Genomic DNA, 24,424 nt, shown 5'->3' with positions numbered 1-24,424 from the left:
TGAAAATTTTTTGGAAGTCTGGTAATTTTTATTTTTTTATTATTTCAAGTTATTTTGCAGTCGGTAAGTTTTATTTGAAGACTGCAAGTATGTGTTTTGATAATACCAACTATTTCAGTATATCTTAACTTTAAACATCACCTTAATGGAAAAAGTATGACAATTACTTGAAAGTTTTTGCGGTTCCGACTATTCTTGCAGAACTATTAGAAATTTTGATACATTTATATAGACTGTGTGGAGTCGGTTCTTTTAAGCGCGTACTTTTTCATGTTCATGTTAAAAACTTATATATTTAAAAAAATCATAGCGATTCTGGTTCGCAAAATTGGGCGTCTTGGAAAGAATATTTTAGAAAAAGAACGTGATCGTTCCTGTAGTAGGAGTGTTTTTGTAGCGGTAAGGAATTTGTAATTCTAATTATGTACGAAAATATTCTTTGTAAATACAACCCATAATTCATTAATGGTTTTGTAATAACTCCATTCTTATTATTAAACAATAGACGATAACCAGGTAAAAGTTTGGGTAAATCTAAAATGGTATCTGGTAAACAAGTAATATGTCGTATTTAATTATTGATTCCTAGTGGCAACTATTTAATATTGTTTATAGGTCGTTCAGTTATATTGGTTTTCAAATTTATCCACAGCTGTAAGATAAATTAATTATTGTTCAGTGGTATTTATTTTCTTTTTATTTCATAATTAAAAGATTTCTTTATCTCAAAATTAAATAAAATCATTAATTTAATTGTAAATTAAAATAATTAAACGTATAAATATTCTTTGTTTAACCGTTAATCAAAGAAATTAAAAACCTATAAAAAAAATTAAAAATATTTATTCTGGAACAGAAAAATTTTAAATGAATAAATTGTTTAAAATAAGGATAATATCGTTAAATTATTAACAAAATAATTTTCATACTTTGCTTCTTAAAGATTAAACTTAATAAATCTATTAAGTGAAAATTACAAAATATTTATTACTTTATATCAGAGGGATCTCAGTAAAAATTATGACGATATTTCTCGTACAAAAGTTTTAAATTTCAAGGTTTTTGCTTCAGATTTGTTGAAACGCTAAAACATGAAAAAATCGTATTATACGCAAGTACGTGTTTTTGTCCCTTAGATCAACAAATCATAGAAAATAATTAATCGATTTCCGGATTTTAATCTTTATTACATATTAAGCAGTTATAACCTACATAGTTTCTAAAGATATCTTTTAACGATTATAATTAAAACCAAAAATTATTTTATTCTGATCGTTATATCGTACGGGTAGGTATGCTATTCACGTATAAAAATGAACTGCTCTAGAATTTGCCGGAGTGAATCTACGAAAACCGTGTTAAGTCTTCACCAGAGCAGTATAATGAAATGCAGAGTTAGTTACCAAATAAAAATTAGAAGTGATTAAATTCTACCTTAATAATTAAAAATTATAAATACATGAAATAACATAGTCAGTAGTGTGCCGACCTCGTGGCTGATTGGGTATTGTATCGGTATTTCGTGCGAAGGTCCCGGGTTCGAATACCCATGAGGCATGGCATCTTTTCATATGCTACCAATTTCCACCCGGCTAATGACCATAGCTGTTAACGTCCGCTCTTTCATAACAAAAATTAAAATATTTAATAATGTAAATAGGTGAGAATCCTATTTAAATAAAGGTGCAAAATAAAAATTAATTTAGAAGGTAGTATTAATAAATTGAAACATATAAAATTCACCAAACTGTGAATCTTATTGTTTCCAATCACAAGCACTGTCCACAAGACAGACTGATGGTGCAAGTTTAAATGGAAAGGAAAATTTACTCGAGCATCAAAACAAAAATTTCTTTTAAACTTAAATTGAGAAAAAGTTTATATATACTGATGGTACTGCATTGTGTCTTTGGCAAGGTGAAGATGACAACAGGATTGTATGTGTTTCTTGAATTACTGATGTAAAAAATTGATAAAAACCCAATTTAAAAAAAGAAATTGAAAATTTGCTTCAAAATTTTAAAAAAATGTTTGTGTCTGCGTGTATTTTATGTGATGATTTATTTGATTTTATTTTAGAAGATGCTAAATTTAAGGGTTTTAACCTTGGAAAATTAGGAATTTATTTGTTTGTTCTAACTTCAAAAATAAAAATATACTTTGTGTAATCTCTTTAAAAAGATTGGATTTCTACTGTTCAGTGTTGATTAAAAAAGCTAAGTTTTGACAAATATGTATTAGTCTTTATTCACACATTAATTTGTACCTGTAAATTGTTAGAGGAATTCTTTAAACTTTTCCATAAATAAATAAAAATTGTATAAATAATTAATATAGCTGTATTAAACTACAATTTTTTAAAATTTTATGTTTGGTTCTAATTTGTTTAAATTTCAAAAGAAACCCTCGCCCCCATAAAAAATAATAATAATCACTTTTTTGAATGCAGAGAATCAGATCGCAGTTACATGGATGTAATATTACATATTTTTCAAACTAGACTTCATTATTTACTTTTATATTTATTATATTATCATAAAACAAGGATACCAAAGAAGTGATATCTGATGAAACAGCTAGTGAGGGTTTACCTAATTGATCTATTTCATTTGGGAAGAAGATTAATATATCGAAAGAAATTTTTAAAACATTTCAATTGTTTCTAAGATTATCCTTGACGTACAAGTAAACAAAACATATTTATTTCTGTATAAAATATATTAACAATATAAATAAATATTTGTATATTTTCATTCATATGTACACAGTGATGACTTATTTATTCAGTTTATTTTATTTCTTTTATGATATTCCTTATATTTTCAGAACACATAGTTAAAATTTTAAACGGCTGTTATTAATGGATATAGTACATTCAGATTAATTTAAACTAGTTTTATTTGTATTTTAAGTTATTTTAGTTATTATTTTAATAAAGTTTTTATATGTAATAGTTTCAAAGATTTGTTTAAAAGTGTAATTTTTTTAAGTGCACATAATGAAAAAGTTAAATATTGAACCAGGTAATGTTAGTCAGAGCATTTCCATTAATTGAATGGAGCATTCAATAAATGTAGTAGTCAGCAAAATTTGTTTGTTATCCATCTATTATCAAACTGCTGCTGAATTGAATTTGCATACATTTAAACTTTTTTCCTATAAAATTTACTTTTTTAAAACCTTTTTACTTTTTAACTGATCTCAGATGTAAATTGCATATTTATTCATATGCGTTCTTCATTGTAGAGAAAACAAAAAGCCTAACTAGTGTTTTATGTATTTATATGTGTGAATCATTGCATTACACTCTTGTATCTTAATAATCGATCACAAATTTTTGCTGTTTATTAACCATCTAAAATTATCTGCTGCATTTGTAATGAGTATAAACATTTGTGTATTTTCATATTATAGATGCACAATATAATGTTAGTGAATGTTTCTACTCTTTATTTTTACTGTCTTGAATATTTTGTATAAGAACAAAATAATTCATAAAAACATCATTCAAAATTATTTAAAATACTTTAATCTGATAAAATAAAAATATAAAATTATGAAGAAATATTGTTCAATTGTTATCAGGGAAAAATGAGATGTTATTTCTGTTCTAAGTTCATATTTTTCAAGTCAAATTTTTCTGCAAATTCTACCTGGTTATAACTACTCTTTCACCCTTCCGTTTAGGGAATACAGTGGTACCTTGAGATACGAATTTAATTCGTTCTGTGATCATCGTCGTATGGCAAAAAAATCGTATCTCAATGCAATTTTTCCCATTTAAAATAATGTAATATATATTAATGCGTTCTAGCGATATGAAACTAACCCAAAACACAGTTAAATTACATATAATATACACAATTTTTTTATAAATAAACGAGTAATAACACACAATGTTTATTAATCATCACTTTAACGTCGGGCCTTTTTGGCCTCACTTTCCTGACTTTCACTGCGTGAGACCTTCACAAGGTAACGATCAAGAGAGGTCTGTTTCTGCCTTCTTTTTAAAATGTTACGAAAGAATGTGAGACGCCTATCATCAAATAAGGCACTCGCTCTCCCTGTAGACAATTTCTCTGGGTGTCTTTTTTCAGCAAAATCAGATACTTCCTGCCACTTGCCAAGGATATCACTAATTTCACGTGAAGTAAGTTTCTCCTCCGGCTCGACCTCCTCCTCACTGCTGAGTTCCATCATTACCCCCGAGTGGGAAATCTTCTTAACTCCTTCAGCTCCTCCGTCATGAGTTCTTCAGCATACTCCTGAATGAGATCAGCAACATCTGCCTCGTCTACCTCTAGGCCCATGGAGCGACCAATGGATACGATCTCCTCCTCAATAGGTTCGAATCCCTCAAATCCCTCTCATTTTAAAACAACATCTGGCCATAATTTTCTCCAAGCTGAGTTCAATGTTTTTTTGGTAACACTTTGCCAGGCAATATCTATAAGCTTAAGACAGATCACAATGTTGTAATGATTCTTCCAAAACTCCCCCAATGTTAGGTTCGTATTTTCGGTAACTTCGAAGCAACGCTTGAAAAGATGCTTTGTGAAAAGTTTCTTAAAATTGGAGATAACTTGTTGATCCATGGGCTGAAGGGTAGACGTTGTATTGGGTGGCATTGGGTTATATAGACAATTTTAATAAATTTAAATTCATCTAAAAGGTCATCCTCAAGGCCAGGAGGGTGAGCGGGAGCATTATCCAACAGAAGGACACACTTAAGCGGTAGACCATTATCGATTAAGTATTTTTTCACTGAAGGCCCAAAAACTATGTTCATCCACTCAATAAAAAGCTGACGGGTCACCCATGCTTTACTGTTTGCACGCCACAGAACTTGTAATTTTTCTTTCATAACTTTATAAGCTTTGAAGGCCCTTGGGTTTTCCGAGTGGTAGACTAGCAATGGTTTTATTTTGAAGTCCCCAATAGCGTTAGCGCAAAGGGCAAGCGTTAGCCTATCTTTCATAGCCTTGTGGCCGAGTAGACTCTTTTCTTCAGCCGTGATAAACGTGTGACTAGGCATTTTTTTCCAAAATAACCCTGTTTCGTCACAATTGAGCACTTGTTGCGGTAGGTATCCTTCTTCACTAATGAGTTTTTCAAAAACCTTAATGAAATTTTCAGCCGCCTTAATATCTGCACTAGATGCTTCTCGATGACGAATAACTGATTGAATGCCACTTTGTTTCTCAAAATTGTCAAACCTGCCACGACTAGCTTTGAACCCCTCACCGCCTTGCGATGATTCTCCCTCCGTCTCGGTTACATCACGCTTGAGGTCTTGGAAGATGGCGCCAGCCTTCTCACAAATAACCGCTTCAGTATCAGAGTCACCTGCCAATTGCTTCTCCTTAATCCATAATAAAAGTAGCTTTTCCATCTCATTATGTATATTAGTTCGTAGCTTTGAAATAATGGTGACGCCTTTGGAAGGTTGCAGCTTCTTTATCGCTTCCTTCTGCTTGATGATCGTGGATATTGTAGAAGGATTGCGGCCATACTCATTTGCCAAGTCGATAATACGAACGCCACTCTCATGCTTTGCAATAATTTCATGTTTCGCTTCCATTGAGATTATTTTCTTAGGCTTTTTCTTTTCACCAGTTTTGTCTTTAACATTGGGATCCATGTTTAAAATAACAAAATATGCAGAGTACAGTGTATATACTATCCAAAATGGCACGAAAAACAGGCACAAACAAAGCGAATAACACGTCGTGGCGGCCATACAGAGGACTCTGGTCTCAACATAACGGGCAGAACCGGCGGGAGGAAAGCTGAGCGAACGCTCTGCCATCTAGGGATCACCTATGCAATTATCGCACATCGCAAATTCGTATCTCAAATTTTTTGTTGTATGTCGAGGTATAAATTTTAGAATATTTCATGTTGTATCTCAAAACATTCGTATGTTAGGACATTCGTATCTCAAGGTACCACTGTACATGTTTTTCTTTTGTTTATTTTATCAACTACTATTTATCAATTTTTTAAAGTGCATAAATAATGATTACAAAAATATTATATACAGTTAAAATTTTCTCTAAACAAATAAAAAAAATTATACTGTTGGTGAAAACTTAAAAAACTACCTTTAGATATTGGAATCTGCCAATATCATTGAATTGTTAATCTAATGTTTTTGACTTCATAAAGTGCTCATTCATTAACTTCTTTATCATTTCTCATGCTATATAACTCATTGCTGTTTATATTATTGTACTTTACTGGAAGGCTAATTGTGAAAGTATAGTGTTTCAATACATTTTGTGTTTAGTGCTGTTATCAGCTTGTAAGGGAAATTTATGCAAATTCTGACAGTGACTGTAACTATCATATGATAGAAGTGAGGTGTAATTGACTGCTAATCAGCCTTAAACTCTAAATTTGGTCAGTCCAAAACAGATAATTTTTTTTTTAATTTTGAGGTCCAGCGACTCCACATCATATATAGTAGTGGGAAGGAAATGTAGTAGAGGGGCAATTCATCACATGAAAGTCAAATACAAAGAAAAAGACTCTTCTTTTGGTTATCTGATATATGTAAATAAATTGAAAAATGATTATGTCTGCTTTGTATTTATATTTCGCTATCAGTATTGTGTACACTGTAGTCAAATTATTGTTGGAATTTTTGGTAAGATAGGAATAGTTTTGTTATATTTTTAGTAGAAACTTGTTTTCTTAGTCTCATGATAATCTTACTATTTATTCTGAATAATTTCTTATTCTGGTTTATTCAATATTGTAATTATGGGAAAATGATTCACATTTGTAGGAAACTAACATGTATAGTAGTATATCTGCAATATATAAAAAAAACAATATTGGTTTTATTCAAAGTGTGTTAGTAAGTTCATGTATGGCATGGATTTTTTAAAAAAATCATTTGTTTTTAACTTTTTTTCTTAATTATAAAATTAAGATTGTTGTTTTTAATTTCAGTTGTTTCCAGTATCCAATTTTAAATTTTATTAATATTCTGTTGTCTTTAATTACACAATAAAGTTTATTATTTTTTTATTTCACAGATTTTCTAAAAAAACTCAAAAATAGTAGGGGATATTCCATTTTAATTCAAAAAATGATCAGTGCATCACTATTTTTGATTTTGATGAGGTTTGGTATAATAACCACCCACCTTGTAGTGGCGAAAAAATATCCTTTTATATTTAAAAAAAAATTTTTTCTTGAGTAATAGCCTATTTTCTAACTTGGCAACAGGTAAAAACAGCCATTTTCATCACTTTTTCCATGAGCTGCTGTAGCATTCTTATTTTAAATCGTACAGAGGGTCAAAAAAACCTTTTTTAAAAGAGTAAAGATGGAACTTCATACTCAAAATTAATTTTATTACGTAACCAATTCTTGCAATGTTTATTGAAGTTATGTTTATAAATTGTTGTTTTTTCAAATTTTGAGTCCAAAATAAATAATGAAGGGCTTAGGGTAATACACTGTTTTTTACCTTTTAACTCTTAGGTTCTAGCAGTACTTATAAAGAAATTGGACTTTACAAGTGTCCTTGGTTAAAAAAAATGGCCACCAAATTATACGATTTTGAAAGCGTCTCATTTTTGGGGTCCAAAAACCACATTTGGGACAGATGGCAAAAATCTGAAATGTTTACAGCAGTAAATACTTTTTATGTACTTTAAAACCATATACCATATAAAATTTATTTTGTTACGCAAAGGGCTTGACGAGTAATGAACCCATCAAAACCATTAAAAACACTGTTCCTTCTAACTGTGAACAATGTAGCCAAAAAATTTACAATATGTATTTTTTCAGGTAATAATGCATGCTACTATACAAAATATTTTGATATGTCTATAATGAGATAGTTTATATTCTAGATACTTTGTTACTTAAGTATGATTCATTACACAAACTCAAGTTTCAACACGAAAGTGAATAGACATGCATGGACATGAATGTTTGTGTAATCCTGAATATAAACATTGTAGAAGGCTCAGTTACTGCTTTGATTTCATTGTGATGTGTTGTATTGTTGCTACTGTTAATACTATGATTAGGCAATGTACACTTGTTTATAAAGTATTTTTATTAGTAGTGAACCTCTCTTTTATGCGATATCTTTTGTTTTTAATTTTATTAATTAGAGAAATTTTTATTTTAGATGAAACAAAGTAAGGTGCAATTGGTAGTTTTACAATTTATTCTAACTGTATTGTTATTGTAAGAAATCTTACATTTTATAATAACAGTTTATAGAGAGTTCAATTGGCATTCACACTGAAACAGAATGTCACAAATGATTTACAATAGATCTTCACTATTGCACTATATTTTAGAGTTTACTGAACAGCAAATAACATTGATATCTTTAAGATGTGGATGTACTGAAACAGAATATATCTGTACTTCTCATAAAACTGAATATTTAGATAAATATTTTCTTATTAATGGGAAGAGTTGCTCTGACCCATTTAGCTGTCACACTAAACTGGTTAAGAAATCTCTTTGAGAAATATCATTGACACTTTCAACAAGCAATACAAATTTAAAATTAATTCCAGGCAGAGGATTGTGTACAAAATGCTTAAACAAAATACAAAAACCACAGGATGATACAGAAAGTGAACCGGAATGTCAAGATATATTTAATGAGCCTTAATGTGTTATAGTTGAGTCCGTAAGTAAAGCTTGTTCAGCACTTGGCATTTCCCTTGTTAAGGTTCAAAAATTATCGAGCAGCGCAAACGAACCAATTTAAAAAAAATAAAGTTACAAAAATAGCCGAATCAGTTACCAGTAAATTAAATGATTCCTTTGATTTAAATATTTCTACAAAAGAAACCAGTTTAGTATCACAAAACTTTTCTGATTTAGGTAGGGAGTATGAAGAATTAATCTAAAATAAAGGATAAAATGGAAACAGTTACATCAACCCAGGAAAAAATTACTATTTTATTACCAATCAAAAAATTCAAAATGAGTTTAGTGTTAGTCAGTATTTATCCCTTCAATCCAAACAATTAGTTAAAACAAGTGGAATTTTTCTACAAATCAGCAAAAAGAATCCCAGTCACGTAATTGATAAAAATGTTATTAAATGTCTTCAAGATTTTTACCAGAATGATGAGCACAGCCGAATGATGGCAGGCAAGAAGGATTGTGTCTCTGTAAGACAAGCTGATGGGAAGAAAATTAATATTCAAAAAAGGCTACTTATCTTATGTAACTTAAGAATTGTACACAGCCTTCAAAAAAAAACATAATTTAAAAATTAGTTTTTCATAATTTTGCTGATTTAAGACCTAAATTTTGTGTTCTGGCTAGTGGGTCAGGTACTCACTCTGTTTGTGTGTGTGTGTGTGTGTCACCCTCCAAAATTTAAAACTCATGTTATCTGCTCTAAAAATGAAATTTGGTTATAAAATTCTCCTTTCAACCATGATATGTGATATAGAAAATGAAACCTGTATGCTGTCACAGTGTGAAAAATGTCCAGGCACTAATGAAGTGCTCAGATTACTGCAAGAGAGCTGGGATGATTTTGATTCTGAAATTATCTTCAAACAGTGTGTTTCTGTTGACTGTTGTGAAACTAACTACTCAAATTCTTCCATTTCAAGAGTACTTAGATAAACTTACTGAAAATTTAAATATCTAAAAAGGCATCATTTTGTTGCAAAGAACAAGCTAATTTCCTCAACATTAAAGAGGAAAACTTATTGCAGGGTGAATGTAATGTAATGGAGACTTCTCTCAAAATTTTCCATCTGTGATGCAGGATGAAGTCCAGTCACATCACTGGTCAAAGGCTATGCCATCGTACTTCCATTTCTCATATATTTTAAAAAAAGAAGGAAAATGACAAAGCCTAAGGTACTGTGTAATTAGTTAATATTCTAATGTATTAGAATATTCTTTTGTTTCCAACAGCAAGTTATAAATAAAGTAAAAACATTGTTATCACAAGTTAAACAATATTTTTATTTTTCTGATGGCCCCTCAGCCCAATATAAAAATAAAAAAATTTCATAAATTTCTGCTACCATCAAGATTTTGAAAACACAGATGAATGACTTTTTTTGCCTCGTACCATGGAAAAGGACCATGTGATGGATGGTATTGGTAGATCTGTAAAAAGGACTGTGACTAAAGCCTTCAAAGGATAGTCAACAATCAAACTGTTACACCTTCTGAAATGTACAATTATTGCAAAGACAATATTAAAATTATAACATTTATTTTTTGCTCTTATAAAGGTGTTCAATAGACTGAAGATACCTCAGTTCTCGTTATTAGGTAATCACAACAGTCCCAGAAACAAGAACCTTTCACAGTTACGTTCCAGCAAGTCAGAAATGTATTCTGAAAGTACCTCTGAATCAGAAATGTTTACATTAGTATTGGTACACAAGGAAATTAGTGTTTCTGATTGCTTTATAGGTTTGACAAAGCCAAAATGTAAAAATTATGTCTGTGCGTATAAGATGGTAAGTGATGCTTAGGTGAAGTAATTGAAGTCAGAATACATGAAAATGAAGAGGAATATCGAATACATTTTTTCTATCTGCAGGGTCCTAGTCCTTCGTCAAAAAATCATTGAGGATAATCAAACATGGGTTCAACTGGAAAATATTTTAAAGATTCTCATGCCTTCAGAGCTTTTTTGATTAACTACTTACTGGAAGAGGACACAACACTACACCAAAGATGAATGAGGACTTATAAGTTCTAATCAGTAAAAAAATGACAGAATCACTAAGTTATGTTAAGTTTGTTATCAGAAAGTGCAAAATTTATTCATAACTTCCATTAGTAGGAGTAAAATAAAGTAAAAGTGAATTGAACAACTTGTTAATGTATTTGAATTTTTTATCATGTTGTAATTACTATTTATCATTCTGTAATTAACTATTTATTAATTATCAATTTATTCATTTTAATGAGCTTAGTTGTAATTTTTATAATCTGAAAAAATACATAACGTCAGTAATTTTGCTTACGTTTAGAAGGAACAGTATTTTAAGCAGTTTGATGGCTTCATTACTCGTCAACCCCTTTGAGTAACAAAATAAGTTCTATTTTGTATATGGTTTTAAAGTACATAAAAAGTACTTACTGCTGTAAACATTTCAGATTTTTGCCACCTGTCACACTTGTGGTTTTTAGACCCCTAAAAACGAGACATTTTCAAAATCTTATGATTTGGCAGCTATTTTTTTTTAATGAAGGACACGGTAACAGTCCAATTTTTTTTTTAAGTACTGCTAGTACGTAAGAATTAAAAGGTAAAAAACAGGTATGTTATCCTAAGCCCTTCATTATTTATTTTGGGCCCAAAATTTGAAAAAAACAATTTGTAAACGTAACTTCAGTAAAAATTACAAGATTTGGTTATGTAGCAAAATGAATTTTGAGTACATTAAGATGAAGTTCTATCTTTACTCTTTTGGGAAAGTCCTTTTTGACCCTCTATACAAATTAAAATAAGACACACCACAGCTCATGGAAAAAGTGACGAAAATGGCTGTTTTTACCTGTTGGCGAGTTAGAAAATGGTCTATTACTAAAGAAAAAAAAATTTTTTAAATATAAAATAATATTTTTTTACAACTACACGGTGGGTGGTTATCATATACCAAATACCATTGAAATCAAAAATAGTGATGCACTGATCATTTGTTGAATTAAAATGGAAACCCCTATGTAAAGTTACACAGCCTGTATTTAGTTAATTGTAAAAAATATTAACAATTGATTTCACTATTAGCTGTTATCAAAGTAAAACTATTCACTGATTACACTATTAATAGTCTGGTCTAATTCTTTATGTGCAACAGACAAGGGAAATTGTGCTGTAAATTACTGATCTATTGACTATGAGTATAACCAGTGGGTACAGAAAAACATTACTTTATCATGGTTATGTTTTTACAGAAGTTTGTGTTTATTAGGTCTATATTAACATATTTATGTTTAAAAAAAATCCAAATTATATCCAAAAAAAGAAAATTACTTTTGATATTGAAAAAAAAATTGTGCAATAGATTGATGCAAAACTATAATGTTATGTGGTACCTTGAGGGAGGTAAGTTTATTCTTGTTCTCTGTTTTTCATTTCATATTTTAGTTTCTTATTGCCATGCCAACCAGTCTAGAAATGAGCACTTATGATATAAGTTTTTAGTATATATTAATGTTTTTATTTTAGTGGTGAGGGTTTTTTCTTTTATAATTAAAAAGTGGTTCTCGAAATACAGTATTTTTAATTAACGTTTGATAAATTCAAGCATATTCACAATTTTTTTACAAGATGTCTGGATAATTAGTTAAATGGAAGTGATGATGTGAATGGATAAGTTTTTACATTTTTTCTGTTTTTTTATACATTATTTATAATTTGTATTGTAATGTTTCAGCGTGCGTTTTGTGCCTTTTGTCAAGATAGAATATGGGGGCTTGGGCGACAAGGATTCAAGTGTATCCAATGCAAATTGTTGGTTCATAAGAAGTGCCATAAGCTTGTCCAGAAGCCATGCAGTAATGAAGCTGTGGAACCAATTGTGAAGGATGACGCTAATGGAGACACACCTACAATCAGTCAGTATTTTCATTACTTACATTGTGAAATTGGTTGTAATTTTTTGTAGGATTCATAAGTAGTACAATTTTTAGTTAATTAGGATAGCAGAAAAGTTTCATGTTAAATGTTATATAATTATACTTTTTGATGGACTATGGTTCCTTGTTATTAAAATGGTAAATTACTTGCTGTTCAAAAAGCTAAACTTTTTCATATTGATGCGTATTTTGCATTACATTTTTTACATCATTCTAAAAACATCACAAAGATGTTTTTCTGTTCTAGGAGTATGTTTTAGTTACTTAACTATGTTATATTATATATGTTGTATTAATACATGTACTATTACATTAATAAATATTAATTTTATATATGTTGTATTATAACTGAGTATATTTAATTGAAGATAAAAATTTGACAATAATTGAATTTCATCCGTTTTATTGCAGCTAATAAATTTCTTTTAACAGTGTGTTAGTTTTTTAAGTGTTATTTCCCACCATTTTACTATAGAATGGATTCTGTTCAAAACTTCCATTTTTGGATACCATTTAATAGTGTATGACTACTGAGTATTGAGTGTTGTATAAAAAAAAAGTACATATTTAGCATACGAGGTATGAATTCTGTTCAGAAAATAACTGAACTTTATTTTTTAATCTTTATTATCAATTTTACAGTTTATTGGTCCTTGTTTCCTTCAAAGTACAACCCTCCCTATTCACACGCTTTTCCCATACACTTTTTACTGGTTCACTTTGTGAACCAGTCCTGGATAGCTTCATTTAAAGTGGCCTTTAAGGTCAGTGACGAATTTGCTTTAACGCCATCAATAGTCTCAAAACAGCATTCTTTCATCACTGATTTTAATTTCGAAAATAAGAAAAAAATCACAAGGAGTCAGCTCTAGCAAGTAGGGAGGGCATTCATCTGATTTTTGACACAAAACTGATGAATTGACAAAGCTGATTATGCAAGCGCATTGTCATGGTTAAGGAACCATGAGTTGTCTTGCCACAACTCCAGTCTCTTTTTGCAGATTTTTTCACATAACCATTGTAAAAATGCCTTGATAGTATGTGGGGTTTACTGTTCCACCTTGAGGCATGAATTCAAAATTCACAATTCCATTAAAATTGAAAAAAATAGAGTGCATCACGTTGACACCTGATTGAAACTGATGTGCTTTCGTGGGGTATGGAGATCCTTTACCAATCCATTGTGATGATTGAATTTTGTCTCAATGTTGTAGCCATAAACTCAGCTTTTATCTCCTGTTATGATCCTTTGCATGAATGTTTTACTGTTATTGGCTTGTTCAAGAAGTTGCCGACAAACATCCACTCAATGTTCTTTCTGCTGTTTAGTCATCGAACGAGGAACAAATTTTGCTGCAACTCAATGCATGTTCAATTTTCAGTCAAAATATCATGCCATATTTCAGCTGAGATGCTAACCTCTTCTGTAAGTTCTCTGACAGTTGATTGGTGATTTGCACACACCAGATTGTTGATTTTCTGAACTTGGGTGTCATCAGTTTACTTTGAAGGCCTTCCTGGTCAAGGGTCATCTTCAATTGACTGATGACCACTTTTAAATCGCGAAAACCATTTGTAACATTGCATAATACCCAGAGCATCATCTCTGTAAGCTTGGTTTCTGTGATAGTTTTTCCCAGTTTCATACAGAATATCATATATCGTTGCTCCTGAAAATCGCATATTACAAAAATTGCTACTAACACTTAAACATGTTGCACTCAAATAACAGTAACACAAAAACTACTAAACAAGATACCAACAATCCAAGAACATTTGATTATAGAGGAGGTTATATGGAACATAATACTGCCAATTGCATGTCACTAAATATCTTTGTTGGTGCATAATTAAAAATGTTAAGTTATTTTCTGAACAGACCCTCATATACACTGTTGTATAGCATATTTTTTCATAATCATTATCTATCTGTACCTCATATTGATGTCAAATATGTTAGTTAACTACTAGGGGCTTAAAACAGATCTTTAATTTGATTTCTAGCCCAGGGATGGTTCTAGTGGTGATCACATCTTCCCAAATCAGCTGATTTGGAAGTTGAGATTTCCAGTGTTCAAGTCCTAGTAAAGGCTTTTACAAGACTTTTATATGGATTTGAATACTAGATCATGGATACCGGTGTTCTTTGGTGGTTGGGTTTCAATTAACCACACATCTCAGGAATGCTCGAACTGAGACTGTACAAGACTACACTTCATTTACACTCATACATATCATCCTCATTCATCCTTTGAAGTAATACCTGAACGGTAGTTCTTGGAGGCTAAACAAGAAAAGAAAGAAGAAAGCCCAGGGATGGTATTCACTTGAAAACATTATCACTTTCAACACATCAAAAGTTGATGGAATTTTTTTGTAAAGGAATTGCAAGAAGTTATTTGCTCTTTTAATATTTTTTTAAATATGGTTGTTGCTGTTTAGTTATCAAAATCTATTATATGGTGAATGTTTTATTGAAATTTAAATTCTAGCTTTGTTGCAAAATTGTAATTATGTGTACTTGCATGTTTCTTAACAAACTACCATGATTGCATCTTTTGAACCAGATAGTCAGATTGTAGATGACAGAGTTTTATGAAACTCACATAATTTATTAAATGATTTTCATAAGCTCCTGGGTTGAGTTTAAAATATAACAAGATTTACTTGTATATAATTTTACATCCATTCTCCCACTTGATTATTCTGAAATTTTTAAATATTAGAGTGGTTCCCAGTAATTCGATTTCTACTATTTGTTTTTAATAAATATTTCATCTTGTGGTTTTAACTTCTGTATTTCCTGACAAAAAAAATGTTCATTCCTTATTATACTCATCAGGACTTTTAGCTAAATTGTTTAAAGTTCTTAAAATTTTGCCTTTAGTAGAAAAAATTATTAAATTGCATATGTAAAAGTAATGTATAAAGGTTAAAATGAAAATTGACTTGTTAACTGAAAACAGAAAGTTTATGATTAATTACTAATAAAAATCCGAGGTGTGGTTTTGTATTTGTTATGTGTGTTAGGATTTGAATACATATTAATGCATCACAATTTTGGTTAATATTTTTTTAATGTGGTATTATTTGTCAACAACTTGAAATAAAAATTTGAGTATTTGATATTTGTTATATGTTAAAAATGCAACTGTTAGGTCGATAATTAAATGACCATAGCATATTTGTAATATCCATTAAATTATTTAGTATATGGAAGAAATGAACTATAATTAATATCTTTATCTAGTTCTAAAATGCAAAATTATTTTAAAAAAAGAAAAAAAATGTTTATTTCTCTTTAGATGTAGATGGTTTAAATATAAATGAAAATTTTATTCACCTCTATATTGTAAAAAGTCTATGATATAATGCTTCTGATGCATTTAGACAGTCTTAAAATTTAAAATTGTACTGACCAATTCTACTTCTACTAGATTAGTCAGTTAACTGTAACAATGTTGAGCTAGAAGTACCAAGTATTGTGCTACAACTCATGTGAGAAATTTCTGTTGAACAAAAGAGTCACTGTAAATTTTCTCAAATAAAAGTGAATGTAATTTCTTTAATAAAAAAGTCATGAGTATCATGTTAAATGATTAAGAGATTTTTATTAAGATTATATTAAAAAGAAAATTGCTGAAGAAAATCAGTGCACCATATTAGTTGATCGTGTTGAATGGAAAATGAAGTCAGCAATCCATTGGTGTTGAAAAGTTAACAAAAAATTAATTCTATCCTTCGTAGACTTTGCCTATCTTCACATTTCTACATTAGCAATGGCACCTCCTTCTGTTCATATGTGATGATCTTCCTCTTATATCACACAGTTTGATTATCATTTACTTAAATCTCTGAAGGAATCTTTTAAAGGCTGAAACTCATCAGTTATAGTAGCTGCTCAGAACTGTTTTGAGAAGCTGCCAAAAAGCTTCCTTGGGACTGGAATTTGAAAAGATTCTACAATGATCAAATAAGTGCATTGCACTCAAGGGAAATACACTTAAAAGTAATATATATTTTGTATATGTTATAATTAAAATTAAAAACAAATTTTTGTTTTAAATTGAATCATCCTCATAAATTTTGACTTTTCTGCAATACACATGTAGTAGAAAGTTTTAACTTAAAATATAAATTTATCTTTGGTTGTGATAATTAATTGTCTGTAATGCTGCTTGTTTTTATCTGCCTTATTTATGCTGTAATTTATTATCGTACATAAAGAAACATAAATTATTTGAAGAGGTTTTTTTATTTACTTTCAAGATGGATATTGAGATATAATTGTTTTTATAGCTCAAATGATATAGTTACTGTATCTGTGCATATTACGTACACTCTATAATTGATTCTTACTGTGTTCGTGTGAAGTTTTTAATTTTTTTATCCGGCATGTTAATAACCTTAGACTTGATTTTTGAATTTTTTTTGTAATTTGATGTGTCCAGTGTATATTTTAAAATTATTTTCTCTTCAGGGTATTTATTTATCTTTCTTTAATCAAAAAGTAAACATTTTCATTTTTTTTTTAATCTCTGACGTACTAATTATTTTATTCACTTTTAAAATGAATAATGATTTATAATTTATAATATTTTAGTTAATGCATTTTTTAATTTTAGTTTTTATTTATTATTTTGTACATTTTTTTCCACTTAATTTATATTATGAATTGCAATGGTCTGCATTATTTCAGACCATGGTACTCCACTGGTTTCAGGTACTCCAACATCTGAGCTGCTTCCAGAACTGAAGGATTTTCCAGATCCTCCACTTGATCTTGCTCCTCATGGTGATTCAGTTCCAATTGAAGATCCTGCGAAAAGTTAGTAGTATTGTATATAGTTTGAAATTTGATTTAGTGTTATTTTAGTTTAACCAAATTATGTTTAGTTACTGTTTTAGTGGCCGAGATTTAATTTATAATTTGTTTTAGTCTATACCGATTAGTTAATATATTAAACTTGCAAATAAAATATACTGTCTTCCAACCAGATGAAGTTAACTATTATGCAATCTAGGCACAGTTATACTTTGAAGTAGTTACACTGTGGTCATGCAGCATGATCTCTCACCTACGTTATACGACCAATACGCAAACAACCATCACCGTCTACAAAGTAGGTTTCCTTTCAAATTGTTAAGCAGTGAAAATTAGCTGCTAGTTATTGTTTTTATAAGAAAAAGAAAAAATGTTGATGTTAGCTAACATCATACTTTCATAGTAATATACACACCAGGCATCTTGTTCTTGTTAATTTTCAGTCTCATAATTTATATAGTACCACAAGATAATTGATCCATATTTATATAGTACCACAATGAGGAAAGATCCAGTTTCTTTTACATTAGTTGGTCCTGTAATTATCAAACATGTTATGTACTAAAAAGATTATTATAAAAGTTAATATATTATTTCATTTTTTTCATACGAACTATATAAATATAATTAAAATAATATTTTTATGTTTTTAATTCTGATTTGTATGTTGTACTTTCTTCAGATTGTGAACGATCAGCAACCCCATGGCCCAATGAGATGAAGATATATGAAATGTAATTGAGGTGTAGTCATGTACAGACTCAGGCTTACCAATCTGAAATGTTTGTTAATTGAACCCCAACCACTAAGTACACTGGTATCCTCTATCTAGTGTTCAGATTTGTATAAAAGTAACTCACCACCTTTTACAGAATTTGAACCTCAGACCTTCGGATTTGAAAATCTGTTGTTAAATAGCTGATTTGCCACGATGATTTTATTACTAAATAAACCCCAATTGATTTAAAAGAGTTTTTTTACATGTATTAATTTCTTGTTTAAAATCTTTTTCAAATAAACAAGTATTTTCAGCTTCCATTATAAATAAAATGTTATTATTTTTTCTCTATGGTTTTATGTGACAACTCTTAGTCACAAGGAGGAAGGGAAGTTCTGTAATTCTCAGCATGTTATATCATGTTATTGTACCATGGATTCACTGCAAGTAGTGGTGAATAAATGTCAATTTACAAAAATGTACTGCGATTTTTAACCAAAATCACATTTATGTCATGTTGTAATAGCACCACACTGGCGGGTAAGCAGCCATGGTTAATTTTTTGTTCAAGATGTGATGCCTTATATTTTTACTTTACCATCCATTTATCTTACAAAAATATCATATGTTAAGTGATTTAATTCAAGATGTAATCAAAGAAATTTTCATTAAAAAGTTTTATATTATAAAAGATATTCCAAGTTTCTGTCATAAAATTAGGTACCATTGTATGTAATGAATCATTAAATTCCATTGTAAAACTCTTTAAATTAGATTTTGTTAAGGAAACTGCGTTGTTTGTTTATTGTAGTGTGCTTCTTTTATGTAATTAATTAATAATTTGTGTAGATTACATACTATTTAATATTACGTCATAATTAATATTAGTAAAACTAAGAACTCTATTCTATACTGGTGATTTTGTATTTGTATTACTGCATCTTTCTATTAATATATTCAGATACATTCTTTCAATAAATGAGATAACTGCAGACAGTAAAGATTATTTTATTTATTCTTATTTTACATTTAGTTTGTACTCTTACATTATGACATTTTAAATAAATTCTTTGTACATATGCTCTATGGTGAAGTTTTTAAAAATTGTAAGGTTTTAGAAACATTTAAAATTGTTTATATTATGGTGAAAATCATTTAAAAGCTTAAAGTATTATGACTAGGTTTCTTCAAGGAGTGTTAATAGATAAAGATACATATATATAATATTACTTTCAATTGAAAATGAATTCTGACAATTTGTGAGAATCATTCACTTTTAATTTGTTAGTTAAGCTAAATGCTGAAAAATACTGAACCCTCAAACTAAATTCAAAGAACCTGAAATCATTTTATAGGCAAATTTGGTTTCTTTAAGGGACTTATAAATAAGTTATACATCTTTTTAACAAATGTGGTTCTTTGCTTTTTTAGTAAGTATTTCTTATTCTGTAAGAACCTGAACATTGTGTAAATGTCTGATTTATTGATCTTCTAGAATATTTATTTATTTAATGGCATGCGATTGATCTTCTTTATCATCTTTCAAATAAATGGCACATTACATCATTGCATGATTAAAAAATATTTGTTGAAAATGTTTTTATTAAATATTTGGTTATGTTTATGTTATGAGTGAACAAAACAAACAAATGTCAATGAAGGCAAAATTTGTTTATCCAGTAATGATTCCTTTAATTAGAAGAATGAAATTCTTTTTTTTTCAATGATTAAAACCAAAACAATTGGATTTATTCCAGTTCTTTTTTATTCATACAGTAATATAAAATGAATTGTTCAGTTTAATACTAATTGGAAATATTAATGAAGCATTTCTAATCCAAAGTGATCATCTGTTCCCTTACATAACTTAATTTTTTATACATTCTTATGTTTGATAAATTTATTAATTTTCATTATTACCTAACTTATTTTGATAGTTGAAATAACAACTACAAACATGGTCATAAAATTTTACAATGTATATTTAAATTTTTTGTAGACGAAGAGAGTCTTGAGTCAGGTTCACAACGTCAGTACTCTCTTGCTGATTTTGAATTGATCAGAGTTATTGGAAGAGGATCTTATGCAAAGGTTCTGATGGTTGAACTTAAAAAAACACGACGGATCTATGCTATGAAAGTTATCAAGAAAGCTCTAGTTACAGATGATGAGGTAAAATACAGTATTTTTTATCTTAAAAACATATTTTATTGTATTATAGAGAATTATTTAATAAAAAGTATTGAACAGAGAATATTAAATATTATTAAAAAAAAAAGAAACAAATATTTTTTGGTAAATATACAGGTAACAGTAAGCTGAAGTAGGTTTGCTTAAAATTTGGTATGAATTTAATTCACTGCATTTTATTGTGGGAGAAGAGAGTGACATCCAGTATCTCTGGTCATTGCCATTTGTTGGTGACTGGTTTGATTAATAACAGCAGGTGATGACCAAAAAACTTAGTAAATTAATATGTTAAAATTGTTTGATTTATGAGGATTAAATGGTTAAACCTTTGGACATGGCAGGTTAAGTCATGTGTAATACCAAGTAAATCATTGTTCTCAATAGTTCATGTTCTCATCCTTTTTAAAACATCATCACTTGTCTGACAAAAAGTTATTGTATTACAACTTTTTAACATTTTATAATTACCAATCTGCCAACTTCTATGACAGTTGATAGCATTTGCCTTTTTTTCAGCAGGTTGAACCTAGAAATGTAGTCTTTATATTTTTCACACGATTCAAAATTCATCTTTCCTGCCATTAAAAAAAGATATGTGTTTTAGGTATTGTGTTGGAAATGAACTTCCTATTATTAGAAAAGTGATATACAACCAGCATTGCCTTACAACCTAGTTCTGCAGTATCCAGAATTTCTCAGCGAGTGGCATCTCGGAAATTAAAGGGTATAAAATAAGTTAAAATGGCTTACAGATATGTTTAATAAAGAAATTCCCAATATTTCAGTTTAATGTTCTTTCCTAAGAAATTTTAAAGTATTTCTTAATTTTTGATGGTAGAAACATTCAAAAACAAGTTGACATTTTATAATCAACTTCTGTTTTAAATTATTTAAAATACAGGATGAACATAAATTTTTCAGTGCGTTTTAGAGGTTAACAAAAAACCCAATCAATTTTTATTTTATCATGTTATGTTCAATAGTTAATATTCTGGTCTTACTTCTATTATTTTTCTATTTTTCTTTCATAAAATGTTGTTGTTTAAAAATTGACATGATCATTAAGCTTGAAAAGGGTCATATTCATGGTACTTAGATGCACATTTTGGTATTTCTTTTTAATCAACTCTTGGCGCCAGTTTTTTCTGTCCATTGAAAATATTGAATTTAACATTCAGCCTACTTTTCCTAACATTTTACTCTCCTATCTAACAGTTTTTTCTTGCTCTCCTTAATTTTTTCCTTAATATTATTGGACAACCAATCATGTTAGAATCTGTGACAGATTGTCAAGTGAAGTCTCATGTTACTTTCCCATCTATATAGCAGCTGTAGCTAATAGAAGAGAAAGTATGGTGATTGGTTTTTGATCGAATCTTGATGAATTGACCCTTAGGACCCCAGAAAACCAAAAAAATATCATCGTTCAAAATTGGGCATATCCAGTTTTTACCGAATCTTGATGAATTGACCCCTAAGGACCCCAGAAAACTGAAAAATGGCATCAAAATTTCCACGATGAAATGTACATATGTATATATATATATATGTATGTTGGCGTGTAATCGCCTTATCTCCAGAACTACTTGACTGATTTTCACCAAACTTGGCTATATTATCTCTGTAGTAGGGGCATTGATACTATTAAATTTTCAATTCAAAAGGTCAGTGGGTGGAGGATACAGGGGGAAAGCAAAATTGTCTACAGATTTTACATAATTAAGGTATATTTTTTTTTTTTACAATTTTGTGAATATTAATAAACAACTTATGTAAAAAAATTTTTTGCTAAATTTCACTCCATTCCAAAAAATGGTTTTAATTTGGAAGAGTTAGAAGGCAGTACAATGGGTGATTTTCGTTGCACTTTATTAAAATGTTTTTGTGAACAATTATAAGAAAAACATCTTTTATGTAAAAACATTTTTGTTAAATTGCACCCCCACTCTAAAAAATAGTAATAATTTTGAAATGTTTTTGTAGGCAGTAGAGTGAGTATTTTTCATTGCAGTTTTTTCTATTAGGACCTTGTTGAATCCACAAATTTGTTCCCCATCAAAGTAGAATCTTAACCCAGCCACTCCCCTACACATCCCACTTAGTGATCGGACTACTGCTATAGTTGTCTGCTATGTTGTGATGTTACAGGTGAGTGGTAGAATTATAAATGATTATGTAAAGTGGCCGCTAGTACCGCCACACCCGCGTGAATGAAATACGGTATGCACATGCACTTTATTTAGAATCATTGAATTAAACAAATAAAAAAATATTGTATTTAAATAAAATGATAAATATTTTAAATTATGTTGTATGTGTTTATAAGCTGTGCATCAGAAAAAAAATCACGTGATGGGAAAATCCTGCAACTGTGTTGTCAGCTTTTTTTTTCAGTGCAGTAGTAGAAAGTGGTTTTTTTGTGTATGAATAAAGGGCTCCTGAGTATTAAAAACATTACAAATGAAATATATTGTGTAAATTGTGGGCTCCTTCACCCCTTTTATTAATTGTGAAAATTTTTAGCTTACCAATTAACCAACCAAAAGATATTTTTCATGCTATCAGACTTACTAGAAATAATTATAGAGTATAACAAAGTCTATAATTATTATAAATTCTTACAAAGCTACCACTGTTGTGCTATTTTCATCTTAATTTAGAATTTTATTTTTTTTAATATCTGTGTGTTTATTGCAAAGCTGCATTTTTATAGTGAATAAAAAATGAAAGAACTGGGATGAGCTGTTTAATAAGGAATAGGAATAGTGCATGTATGGATAGCAGTGAATTATAAATTATGCAACATGTATTGTATTTGAATTAATTTTTACCTAACTAAAACTGTTATACTAATTTCATCCTACCTGTGGAGAAACAAGTTGATTTCCTTATTAATTAGACGCACATGATACTGCATTCATGCCAGCTTTTTATGACATACTGTATTCTGTGAAAAAAACAAATTTATAAAATTCTATTTTAAGAAGCATATAGTGTATTGAGAAGCATATAAATCTGTGTAAGACCAAAAAAAAAAAATTAAACTTGCTGGAAACCTATTTCTAAGTTAGACATCATTAATCACTGAAAGTTCATATAAAATGGATGTCAAAATTTCTGTGTGAACCATGTTATTTTTATGAAAGCAACCAATGATAGACTAACTAATATTTTAAAGAGTTGAATGTGCTAAATAGCATGATCTTATTTTACCAAATTAAAAAAACAAAATGAAAATTGTAAAATTTTCTGTATATTTTTGACTGACTGACTGAATGTTTATTATTGATCATATTAAATTTAGTAGATTTATTTAAAAATAAAATTTTAATTTGAAAAAAGTTTTTAATCGCTTTTGAATAGCTAAAATAAACTAAGAAAATTATTGAAACCATTGAAAAATAATTTTTTTTCTTAAAATTAAGAAAACCTTACATTTAACTGCAACAAAACATAGTATTAAAGAAAAAAATTCCTTTAGCGAATTTAATTGTAAAACAGTAATAAAAATCTGATGTGGACACCACATGACTTTCTTGTATGCATATTAAATTACATATAAACATTTTTTTAAAATAAAAGGTACATAAAATTTTATTTCATTAATAACTTCTGATATTTTTTTTTAATTGTTATTATTAAATTATTATTTATCGTAAAAAGTTTTTACAATTGAAGATTAATAGTTATTAAGAAATCAATATATTTAAATAAAAAAAAAAAGTTAAGGAAAAAAAAGGAGATGAAGTCTTGATTCAAACTGATGTTGCCTTTCCCTTCTAAGATCCAAATATTTCATTAATTAAAATTTCATTTGGCTATAATTGTGGAACCAATGAAAATAAGTACCACTTATGATATATCTTTGAAAAGCTCTCAATGAGGGCTTATTACTACAGTTAAGTAAAAGTCCAAAATCCAAATTTTTTTGGATTTTGGGCCATTTTTGACACTTTTGGTTCATTCGATTGCAATCAAAAGGGGAGGTGCACAACTAGATGTTACAACAGTCCTAAATCAAAAATTTCAACATTCTACAGCTAATTGTTTTTGAGTTATGCGAGATACATATGTAC

The 24,424-nt window shown here is 29.2% G+C and overlaps 1 protein-coding gene across 15 annotated transcripts in view; it reads left to right on the top strand.

The window, feature by feature from the left end:
- The window catches only part of aPKC (protein kinase C iota type), a 713,443-nt gene that overhangs the window by 540,357 nt on the left and 148,662 nt on the right, over positions 1-24,424 (top strand). For 13 of the 15 annotated variants that reach the window (XM_075358255.1, XM_075358264.1, XM_075358282.1 and 10 more), the window contains 3 exons: positions 12,414-12,594; positions 17,315-17,443; positions 20,158-20,330. In XM_075358255.1, the coding sequence (XP_075214370.1) occupies positions 12,414-12,594; positions 17,315-17,443; positions 20,158-20,330 (483 nt within the window). The remainder of the gene's footprint in view (positions 1-12,413; positions 12,595-17,314; positions 17,444-20,157; positions 20,331-24,424) is intronic. The other 2 variants (XM_075358274.1, XM_075358247.1) reach the window with 1 other exon arrangement.

Source organism: Lycorma delicatula, chromosome 1, assembly GCF_047948215.1.
Source record: "Lycorma delicatula isolate Av1 chromosome 1, ASM4794821v1, whole genome shotgun sequence".
Lineage (NCBI taxonomy): Eukaryota > Metazoa > Arthropoda > Insecta > Hemiptera > Fulgoridae > Lycorma > Lycorma delicatula.
The sequence above is the reverse complement of the archived record's forward strand: the minus strand, read 5'-3'. Positions and strand labels throughout refer to the sequence as shown.